The 12,363-nt window shown below is 39.6% G+C and overlaps 1 protein-coding gene across 3 annotated transcripts in view; it reads right to left on the bottom strand.

The window, feature by feature from the left end:
* The window catches only part of PDE7B (phosphodiesterase 7B), a 2,106,446-nt gene that overhangs the window by 361,433 nt on the left and 1,732,650 nt on the right, over positions 1-12,363 (bottom strand). For all 3 annotated transcript variants that reach the window (XM_044076350.1, XM_044076357.1, XM_044076343.1), the window contains one exon: positions 2,591-2,722. In XM_044076350.1, coding sequence (XP_043932285.1) covers positions 2,591-2,722 — 132 coding nt within the window. The remainder of the gene's footprint in view (positions 1-2,590; positions 2,723-12,363) is intronic.

Raw genomic sequence — 12,363 nt, 5'->3', positions numbered from 1 at the left:
TGGCATGGAAAATAGAAGATGATGACACCATCATTTATGGAAATGCATTTGGAGAAGCTGTGAGTTCCAGCCTCTGGTCATTGTAGAAAAACAGTTATGAAGTCTGCAGAATACTGGTGTGAACAGCAAAGGGAATTTTATCAAGAAGTGGAAAGTCATTCTTTTGTTAAAAAGAAAGTCTTATTATAGGTTTCCTGGCAGTTTGAACCTCAGCATGTATTCAACATGAGCCAAGCAAAGTCACTGGCTGGACGGAATATGCGTAGAGAAGAAGCTGTGCAGCAATAACTGAAAGCCTAGAGCAAAGTAAAAGAAGTAGGGTTTAGGATGCTATTGTTTCGTAACTAGATAGAGTCATCTGGGCATTTCTCTTCTTCTGATGAGAATAACAGGTTGCATGCACGTTAGGCTTATCAAACTGTGTATTATAAGGCACACAGTAAAATGGATGCTTTGAAAGGTACACAGAAAAGCAGTTGTAACATGCTGAAGACCAGAACAAAGACAGTACAATGTTGTACACTGTACATGTAACACATCAGTTAGTCATACATAGTGTGTGGTACAATAAATATAGCAAACAGTGCCCAGGCATTATTTCAGAACAAGACAAGAGTCCTATGTGGATGGGAGTGACACAAGGAAAGATATCAGCTTTGAGGACGGGGGAATAGATGATGCAGAGCATGAAATTATGGAGGAATTTAAAGAGGGCAGAGAGAAAGTGCTAAGAACAGTGTTAGTGGAAAGAGGTTGGAAGGAAGGAATGGTAGAGAGTAAGGATGATTTGGGTGATGCCCAGCTGATGTGCGTATGTGAGGGGCTGCACAGTGAAACCCCAGTGGACAGGGTCATGAAACTATTACATATGCGATTGGCTCACTTAGGAAAAGAAGACATTGCAGTCAACATGGATGATAGACAGGAGGCACAGAATACTATGGATGATGGAATATTTTGATATGTGTAGGAAGACAACCCATGATTTTTTCAGCACCGCTATATATATATATATATATATATATATATATATATATATATATTTTTTTTTTTTTTTCTGAGTGGATATGAATGCTGTTGGGAAGGGAATGGTTGGCCAGGAATGATGTGGACACAGCCATAGTAAATAACTGCTCTCAGTAGCCAGTCTGGCTTTAGGTAGCTTGCATACACAAGGATCCATAATTCAGAGCAGACTACTGGGAGTATAAACAGTGATGACGCTTACTGACACTGCTTGCATGGTTCTGTGGGCATCAGCTTGTGAGTTGTATGGAACTGGTGGTACCCTAGTCTGTCTATGAGACAGGACCATTTGTGGCTGGGAAGCTTGTTCAGTGATGGGCAAAGGTGCCAGCACCAGGAGTTAGCTTGGTAATACATGCCTGGCAGGGTGGTCCATGAAATGATCAGACTGTAGCACTCAGATGAGCATGGCTCATCTACCTACAAGGAATGGAAGGAGAATGGCCTTAGCAGCAGTTTATCTTGAGCAAGTGGAGATATAGTAATGTAATATCAGTGAACTTGAACTATTGGTCTTGCCTGAATAACAGATACATAGTAGATGGAACCTTTTATACTAGAAGTTAATTTTAGCAATGGAGACCTCCTATCCCTTAGTTTTCATTAATTTAGTTTTGGCTGTAGAGAGTGCCAGGCTGTTCATAGATAGCCTGTGGTCCAACTGTGTTAACTGGATTTCAGATGTTATTGCATTCTGGGAGGAGATGAATTAAGCATGCAGCAGTAGAACTGCATGATATGCATACTGGATGATGGTGGTATTGTCACACCGCTGACACATGTTATTGATAAATACAATAAGAAAAAGAAGGTCTCATTTATTTTGCTCAGGGAAGGAGCTAATGTTTAACTTTGGAATCAGTGGACATTTCTAAAACAAGTTGTTGGTCAGTTAGAAGATGGTAGTGTGGCATAAATAAGGCTAAGAATGAGGATTTCATGTGATGCTCAAGAAAAATCGACCCACTGAGCTTCTGCTCATGGTTGCAGATGATGTGGGGTGTGCAGACTAACTAATTAGATTAGATCTGCAATGGATTGCCTATTAATTACATATGGGTGTGCAAGTTCTACAGGCAAACACAAAGAACCAAGAGCAAAGAAACTACACAAATACTGAAGCTTTATCTGTAATTATTAGAACACAGTATATCACTCCACGTATCTCAATTAACAATCCTGTACCACTCATTCACATACTTACACACACACATGTGGGCAGGAGTGAGTGCACACACACACACACACACACACACACACACACACACACACACACACACACACACACACACACACACACACATGCACAAGTATGTGCACACACAAACGCACATTTGCACTCACACACACACACACACACACACACACATACACACACACGCACACACACACACACACACACACACACACGCACACACACACACACACACACACACACACACACACACACACACACACACACACACACACACACACACACACACATACACACACACTCATATCAAGACATAGAACCTGATAATCTTGGCAATGAATGGCATTTAGCTTCTCTATAGGCCCTTACCTGATACAAGCTAGCGAGGTGGTGTTTGGTTTTGATCAAAAATGGCTGGTTGACCCCTGGGTGGTCCACATCATGAGCTGCAGCTGCCATCAGTCCAAGCATAATGTCCATAGGGGTTACGAACCTGGCGAGCTGTTATTGAGAACAGAAGAACAACCATGACATTGGCTTGTATACACATAAGACATCCCATATAGAGCATTTTTTATACATTCCTTTATTTCCTTACAGCTAATTTCATGCAGTTTCATTAGTGGTATTGTACTATACTCTGCTCTCCTAAAAAAAAAAAAACAGTTTCCCTGATGTCTTATGTTAATTGAGAAACCATTCTTATCGGGTGTTTTCAAAGGACATATGTAAATGCTCCTGACTTAAGAATGTATGGGTCTACTTAACCACATCTAGGTTAATATATTGCTTAGTTTTCTGTTTTTTCCATGTACCATTCTTTTTTTTCTAGGCGTTGCCATTTTCTTGATATTAAGCTATGGGTATTTAGGCAAAATGTTGGTGAGAACAACAACATTAAGCAGATATAAACAGACATTAAGCAGACTCAAACAAGTAACAACTGTTTTTCTGCATCTGCCTTACTAACGCACTACCAAAGGACTGAATATTGCTCTGATGGTAACACTCCTAATTATAATTAATCTGAAAAGATGCTGTCCAGATATTTCTTAAGTAAAAAATTTCCTAGCTTTTTGTAAAGCTGTGACACACACACACACACACACACACACACACACACACACACACACACACACACACACACACACACACACACACACACACACACAAACACACACACACACAAACACGTGCGAGCATATCTATGTCTGTGATCTTGGTTCTCTCATTTAGATTTACATCTTCCTCATACTTACCCACTAATAAAATATCAGCGATCTGTAACTTTACACATGACTGACGTCTGTAAGTGAGTAACCAATATAAAATAGAAACGAATAACTGAATTATGGATATGAAATGACTTAATCATATTAACCAATTAGGCAGACCAATTACTCTGATGAGTTTTTGGATGCAATATCTACTTTAAAAAACACTACACTAGTTAGTGGCATACATATCTTTCCCAGAAATGGCTAAGGTGTTGCTGGATGGTTACCATTTCCTTATGCTTTCACCATCTCTTTGCTACTCCAGGTCCCAGTGGAGATAATGTGGAGCAGCTCTGGTATCTCCATCTTTACACTGGATGAAGAAAAAAGCCCACATACTTGACAGGAAATGAAACATAAGTTGTAGTGATTTTGAGTGCAGGTACTTCTAACAATTGTACTTCATTTGCTTTAAAAAAAGCAGTACCAAACTGGCTTGCTAAATTTTCAAGAAAAGCATTACAGTTTAGCACTTCCAAACAGCACCACCTGTTGAGACACTCCCCTGTCCCAGGTTCAAGAGTGGAATGCATTTAATCATTGCGGTAACAAAGGGAAAGGACTGCAGCAACACGAACAAGATATAGTCCAGTTCAGACAGTTCTGTTACCACTATGTAGCCATTAGAACAAATAAAACCCATTTACAACGCCCATTCTCTTCAAAGTAATGCATCTTAATGAGACCTTTCATAAAAGTAATTAATTCCTAAATATAGAAGGCACATGAGTGAATGGACCACACTGAAAACGGTCAGCTGCTGTACTATAGATTAACATTTATAAGGTAAACTTTGACAGTTCTATTACTTTTTAACACAACTGGACTTGGCATCCTTGTGCATGATAGAAGTAACAACAAAGGTGGTGCTTCCACTGACCCCAGGAACTATAGACTTATTAGCCTGATTAGTCTTATCTGCAAGGCCATGGAGAGAATCATCATGGACCTTATCAACAAAGATATAGGTAATCTCCAAACACCTGACCCTACTCAATTTGGATTTGTCAAGGAGAGATCATGCATGTTAAACCTGGTGGACTTCTTTGAGACAGTCACCAAGGCCCTTGACAAGGGGAAATCTGTGCATACAGCCTACCTTGACATAGCCAAGGTTTTTGACACTATCCCCCACTCAGGCATCATCAACAAACTCACCCAGCTAGGTATCAACCCTTATATCATTAGATGGGTCACTAACTGGCTCACCGATAGAACCCATACTGTCAAAATAGGGGAATCCACCTCCAACAGCAGACTTGTAACCAGTGGTGTTCCACAGTGATCAGTCCTGGGACTTCTACTGTTTGGAATCTATTTCTCCAAAGTACCAGCTAAGACTAAAGATCTGTGGCTGACAAAGTTTGCTGATGACTGCAAATTGGGAGCGGTCACAGACTCTCCAAACGATGTCAACATCCTACAAAAGGGTCTTACACAAACAAATGACTGGTGCCAAAGTCATGGGCTTAAACTCAATGCAAAAAATGTATTATCATCCCTTTTGGTAAGAGCGATGTTCCTGTTAACTACCACATCAATAACAACACCTTAAGTATGCACTCAGTGGTGAGAGACCTGGGCACACAGGTCGACAGCAACCTTTGATCACCATGTCTCCACAGTGGTAAGAAAGACATTCCATATTGCTCATCTCATAGGTAAGGGCATTGTCTTCAGAAAAAAAGAAGTTATAACTTCCCTGTATTCTTCCCTCATCAGGCCAATAATTGAGTACAATGCCCCTTTTGGTATGTACCTTTCCAAGCACCTGCAGCAATTGGAGAGACCACAAAGGTTCCTCACAAGGAAAATTCAAGGTCTTCAGCATACAGACAACTCAGAGGCAATCTCTGCCTTGTATATAAGGCAGTCTTTGACACTGCTTTATTGGAAATGCTGCATATTTGTAAGTCAGTGGTACACAGGTTTCTCACTCTGAAGGCCTTAACCTAGTATGTGACATTAATAGAACCTGATGGAGGGACAGATTTGTCTTCCAGAGGTTACCACACCTTTGGAACAGACTCCTGGTTCATGTCATCAGAGGACATCATTGGCCCTCTTCAAACACAATCTGGATGATTGGATTGGTAAACAAAAATTCACCCTGGAGTTCCACCTGTGTCCCTCTTGGACAGGGGAGATAGGTGCTGATCATGGAATAAGGGTAAACTTGGCTATGCTTGACAAGGCCATAGGGTGCTTAGCCTAGTAATCTTCTATGATCCTATGATCCTATGACAGTATGCTGCATGTCTGCCCACATCCGAAAACTCCTTCTAGCAGGTTTTCTTTAACAAAGAGGGAAAACAAGGTAATGATTTAAATGAGACATTAAAGGAACCATATTAAACCCTAGCATGTATGTCATAGACAGCTTATGCTTTTCAAAGTGAAGCATATGGGTTTTCTGAAAGTAACTTAATTGAATGTGACTTTACCAAACTCATTCCACAAGACATACAATACCCTATAAAATTCTCAGTAATGCAAATTAAGGGGGTGGATAGTGTTCCTAGTACTCCTAAAATTGGTTCTGTAAGCTCTTAATAATTCCGATGCCATTGTACCCTGAGGTGAGATACGTTTAAGCAATAATCATTGAGGGTGTGTGTTGTGCATCATTTACTTACAAGTACTGCGGTCTGGTTGTCATGGTGAATCCCAAGATGTATAACAATCACAAGTTAGTATATACTGTAGAACCCACACCTTCCCTACTAATCAATGTTATCATACCACAGCCAATGTTTTTATATACTTTTTTACACGTATGTTCTCCGTGCCATGCTTGATATTCTGCAAGTGTATAAATTTAAAACTGTTCATCTATTCAATATTTTACACTTAATATGTGCACTGAGAATTGATTGTTTCATTTGTATAATAATGTCAATAAATGAATGCGACAGAAATGGTGTTTCTCAAGTTTTGAGCTGCTTCACTTTTACTAAGTTATCCCACTTGTATCTGAAATGCAATAAGAACAAATGTTCCATCTAAACTCTTTATCAAAAAGAAACCCAACTATTAGATAGCCAACACAAGAAAAAGGAGATAAATTGATTTTAGTGGCCATTGGAGAGGTTTCTGGGCTGTGTCTTTATGCAGAGGAAAGCACTGCAGCGGTATGGTGTTACCTACTCCAGGGAAGGAAAATTTTAAAAACATCCTTTGCAGTTTATACTCTTTCTTCAGATACCCAGAAAGGTGAAATTTCTTGTGAGCTAAACAGAAAATATTATATTCATAAAGTAACAGAAAGTATAGTAAGAACTAAGTCAACCTGGGAATTCAGAAAGGAGATTCTGCTAATAGGGATAATTGCAATTAGGGGTACAGAGAATAGGCAAGAGGAGGCTAGAATTTACTGGAGAAAACTAGCAAAGGAACCAAGATATTGTGAGCAAATAACTAGACAGGGAAAGATAATAAAATGGCAAGAGGCCATGAAAACATTTGGACTGCAGACTAGTGTTTGCATTCCCTATCAGGGACCGATATTACAGTATATACAAAGAGAAATGGATAGGCGAATTCTAAATAAAAGACCTGCACTGGTTGAGTTTTTAATTGAATCTAGACTAGAACAGAAGCTGATGTTAAAAAGGGGATAATTAGTAGGGATTATAAATATTGCACAATAACTATAGGAATCAGTTAGAAATAGGGCAGAAAAGATTGGGAATAGAGATTAGATATACAATTCACAAAGAAACAATGGGGGGACATATGTATGGCTCCCAAATATGCAACTAAATCTAGAGGATTTTTGCCTGGAAGTGTTTCCATAGATACTTTTTATACCCTAAGCGGACTCCAAAGAATTTTTCCTCAGGAAGATGGCAAATGTTAGAGGTATAATGGGAAAGAAAGAGGCACTTGGGAGCATATGTTCTCTAATGATTTGACAGACTTTAAAAAGCCCTACAGAGTATTCTGTCAGGAATACTGGGTAACTAAATGAGTGTAACCAAGGTAATGATTTTTGAGCTGGAATACAGGATCTGAATTGTCTAGAAACAGTAAGGCCTTGTTAATTTAATTCTGGTGGCTGGCAAAAAAGCAAATACTAGAAAATGGAAATCAAAATCTAAACCAACTATACATGAAGTACTGAATGTTGTAACAGAGACTGAAGAACAGGAAGTGGGATCTTTAGAAAATGATAGGATTAAATTACACAGGAAAAATTTGTAATTGTGGGAAGAGGAATGAGGCTTAAGAGAAGACAGGAATTGAACAATTTATGTAATGTTGCTTTAACTATATGATATATAACAATACATAATTCAATAAAGGTGTTTAAAATAAAACAACAGAATGAACAGCACATCCTAATTTGTCTTGGGGTGGCCTGCCAAGAATGTCATTTTACAATGCACATGTTGTGTAAAAACAGCTTAACTGAACAATTGTTGAACAACTTTATTCACTAAGCATGGCATAGAAAACTCATGAATGTAAAACATTTACTTCCTTTTAGGTCCACCTTAATATTTTTTCACATCTTCACACACACACACACACACGCACACACACACACGCACACACGCGCGCACACACACACACACACACACACACACACACACACACACACACACACACACACACACACACACATATTGGAAAGTTGTGTAGCCTAGAAAAACATAAATAGTTTGCAAGACTACACCAGAATGAATAGTCTGTAAGGCTCATTTTAAAGACTTGACAAGCACCACACATATATTAATAGATGACCTCAACACGGTACTCTCCATGGTTCAGAGAATGCTTGCAGGCCAAGCAGAATGTAGATAGCTGCTTATCTCATGATAGAATGGGTGTATAGGGTGGGATTGAAATGCAAACAGTACATCTAATACAGGCAGATACTAAGGCAGAAATTATAGCACTTCAGAATATTATTTGGTTGTTTTGCAGTTTGGTATCTTAAATCTTTGTTGTCATCTTTTAGAGATCAAGAAGGTTCATGGTATGAAAAATAATCAAGGCTAAGCAGAAAGTTATAGAATTAACTACTAAGAGCATTGGTTACCTGACAACATAAACATGTAGGTGAAATATACAAATGACAGTTGTTTATATTTTTCTGTACAGTCTACATTTTTCTTTTATTGTTAGAATGTGTAATTATATGGAGCTTTTCTCCCTGGGATTCCATCAAAAAAGGGTCTTTCATGGTCCAGTCGGACCTGGTAATCAAAAACAAATAAAGAAATCAATAAAATAAATAAATGAATCAATTAAACATACGACAAAGGCATACACCTGGAGTGTTTCTCTTTGGGCCTCTGCTGAAAATTGGCTTCGTTCCAAGTCAGGTTTTCCCGGTAAACAAATGCTAAATAAATAAATAAATAAATATGAATGGTTTGGTAGAAGAGGTATCCAGCAACATTAAGCTATAATCCAAAATAACTAGAGCTGTGAAAAATTTTTGGACATTTGTTCTTGTGACATTTCTGTAGTTTTCACATACCTCATTCCATGAACACTGATAAGTACTCCAGAAAACAAGACTGAGGATGAGGGAAACTAAATAAAACAAAACAAGAAGCTGTAGGGTGTGGAATATCCAAATCTGATATACGATGCTTCATAATATCTGTGGCTCTATCTAGGGCTAGGAGCTTTGTGCCAGATCCATGGTATCGAAGGATGAAGCCCTGATTATGACCCACACAATCTGTGTTTGAGCAGAGGCCCCAGTGTTGGTGATGCAGAAGCTGATTATGGGGATAGCATGAGCAACCAATGCCAGTTTACCCATCCATGAAGGAAAGAGGTAGCCTGATCTGCTACGGTACTAAGCCCCAGCAGTATCAGGGTCTTGCAGGAAAGCAGCACCTAGAGAAAATCACCCATCAAGCATTGTGATCAGGCATCATAGACAGGGTTAGCATAATGCATGGAAGTATGTAACTGTCAGTGGCTAGCACTGTGGGAGTTCCATTTGTAGAGGATGCTACAATGCAAAAGGAGGCAGGAGAGCAAAACTAGGTTCACCGAGGATGACATTACTGCCGGAGATGACCCCGTTTGGGAAGCACTTAGGCAGTAGCAGACAGACACAGAGAGTGAGACTGTGATGGAGTAGATCTTAAAGGCTTGGGGGGAGTATGGCAGCAGAAGCAGCACACATCACTTTTGCAATGTATGCAGAAGGGTGCATCTAGGTGGAAGAACAGCATTTAATGTAATGAGAAAGGACAGATTACCATTTTGGTAATAATGCAAGCTTGTTTCACAACTCTGGTAGACAGCTGTTCAAACTCATATTATCTCTATGCCAATAGGACCACTGCAGTAATAACAGATTTTAATATGGTGGTATAAAGATTAACAGAATCCAATGTTTTTGATTCACATGTAAATCATTTGGAGATGAAGGAGATGCAATGCAACAAGACCCATGGCATTAAAGATTCATAGATAAATGCCACATTGTGACCAGAACAATTTGATACCTAGATAACAGTTACTGAATATAATTTGGAGATCATCATGATGTTAACACTGTGCTCCACAAATAACTGATAAAATAAGAACAGTATAGGAAGGATGCGAAAAATGGCAAACTCTTTCAAAAAATGACAATTAGATGAAAGATACTGCTCTACGCTACTGGTGGTAAAACACAAGACTGACTGACTAGTAAATGATTCGGTGCTCCTTAATAACTGTCAAAGATGCACTACAAAAGATCTAGGAAGGTACTTATACCATTTGTAAATGATTCCAGAATCTTTAGCAGCATTTCCTCTCAAAGAAATACCAAAGAAAATTTGCCTGCATGTTTTTAATGCTTGCTTGACCAATTCAGTGGCAACCAGTGTTAGAGACCAGAAGTGGACCTATGGGGCAAGCTCATCAGTCCCCTTGGACTTTTGGATTAAAGTGGGCTCTGGCACGTCAGGAGTCCCACAGCCATTTGTTCACTGGCCTGAGCTCACTACTTTCCCTATTCAGGGTGAATGTTGGTCCAACCCCTCCTGGGGGTAGATTCCTAAAGTCCTTCGACTCCCCAGGTTAGGGCTCACCAGCTCTATCCCTCCTGAGAGGTGGGGGAATGAGTCATAGGGAGAGAGACGGTCAAAAAGTCAGGTTGACCAGCGGGACTGGGCCTCATGCAGTCGCTGCCTTCCCAGGAAATTGTGCATTTGCTTTACATTGTGCTCACTGTCCATGGCCATGGCAGCATTTGTTTCACTATTCACTTTGTTGATGGTGATACATCAGCTGTCCAGCAGATGTTGATAATGCAGTGAGTCAGTGCTACCTTCCTCCCCCAGAGTGGGTGAGCTGACATCAGCAGTTCAAAACTGTACTACTCTACTGAGTCCCTGTAGCCCACGCTCCTTTAACCAGGTCATCGCCAGGTTTTTATTCCACTTCACCATGTGGCAAGACCTAATTTGCATGGATCCTGAAAGACTCTAATAGTTGTAAAAACACAATTCTTGTAGTTCTTCACAAAAAAAGACCATAATTAGTTAAAGGAAGTTAGTAAGTTTGGGTGGAACGACTATGAAGTACAGTGATGGATGAAGGGTGAAAAAAGAGAATTGTGACTATCATACATAAAAAGATATAAGAGGACAACTCAAAGGAAGGAATGGGGAAAATGCAGTATTGCAAGAGTGAGGACAGAAAGAAACATTTTGAAGTGAGGAAACATGTACAGAGCAAATAAAGATGGGGCCACTTCTTTGAAAATAATTCATTAGGGAATATAAGGAGATGTGAAGTATGAGTGGACTTGATGCAATAGAAGAATTGAATGTAATCTCATACCCCTATAAAGAGAGGATGTTTGAGAAGATGGAGTACAATGTAATGAAAAGGAATCCACTAGAACAGAATATGCAAGGGGGAGTCTGAGACATCATACAGAGAGAACGAACTAGGAGGTTTGCTTTCAACAGAGATGGGTACGAGCAGCAAACAGGCTTGGCCTTTCAGTGGTAAAAGGTAGGTTGAGATGGATGTTGTGAATATGGAAATAAGATAGATGTGTTTATCATATTTTGCCCATTTACTATGCATTGCATGAGGGTAGGACAGAAAGCACTGTATAAAGAATGGAGCGAGGTGTACTGGAGGTCAGTGAAAAAAGAAAAGTAGAAAAACATGTTGAACTTCAGTACTCCTTATTACTTTGTATTCCATCTTTCCAAAACATCCTCTCTTTATAGGGTATGAGTTGACCTGTTTTTGATTAGGAGGATGTGAGAACAGAATGAAGAATAGAGAGATACCAAGGAGGAAGAGGAAGGAAGGAAGTAATGAGAGAAGTGGGGAAAAATAAAAGAAACAGAGAGGATCAAACACAGGGACAAAGAATAAGTAGAAAGAGGAGTGGGGATCTTGTGAAACAGAGCACTGATGCAAACAGAACAGGTAATAAACTATGAAATTATGATGAGACTAAAGAGGGCACATGAACAGGAAGAAGAAGAAGGAAAGAGTTTGGATAGATGGACAACAAAGCATAGAGGAGTAACTGGTTTGGAGTCTGAAGAAAGGGAGACAAAAAAGGAGATGGGGAAAATATCTCAGAAATGTGCTGTTTTTTATAATGAAATGTACAAAACAGCATGTCAGTGTGTGTGCTTGTGTGTGTGTGTGTGTGTGTGTGTGTGTGTGTGTGTGTGTGTGTGTGTGTGTGTGTGTGTGTGTGTGTGTGTGTGTGTGTGTGTGTGTGTGTGTGTGTGTGTGTGTGTGTGTGTGTGTGGAGGTGGGGAAGAGAAAAAGATGCAGGAAGTGAAAAATGTGAAAAGGTTGTGTTGGGGATGACTATACCAAATGGGGAGAAACATGGGTTTGAAGTGGGAAGGGCACAGAAAAAATATGGAA

Source organism: Protopterus annectens, chromosome 1.part1 (genome assembly GCF_019279795.1).
Source record: "Protopterus annectens isolate FY-2018-M chromosome 1.part1, PAN1.0, whole genome shotgun sequence".
Taxonomy (NCBI): Eukaryota; Metazoa; Chordata; order Ceratodontiformes; family Protopteridae; genus Protopterus; species Protopterus annectens.
The sequence above is the reverse complement of the archived record's forward strand: the minus strand, read 5'-3'. Positions and strand labels throughout refer to the sequence as shown.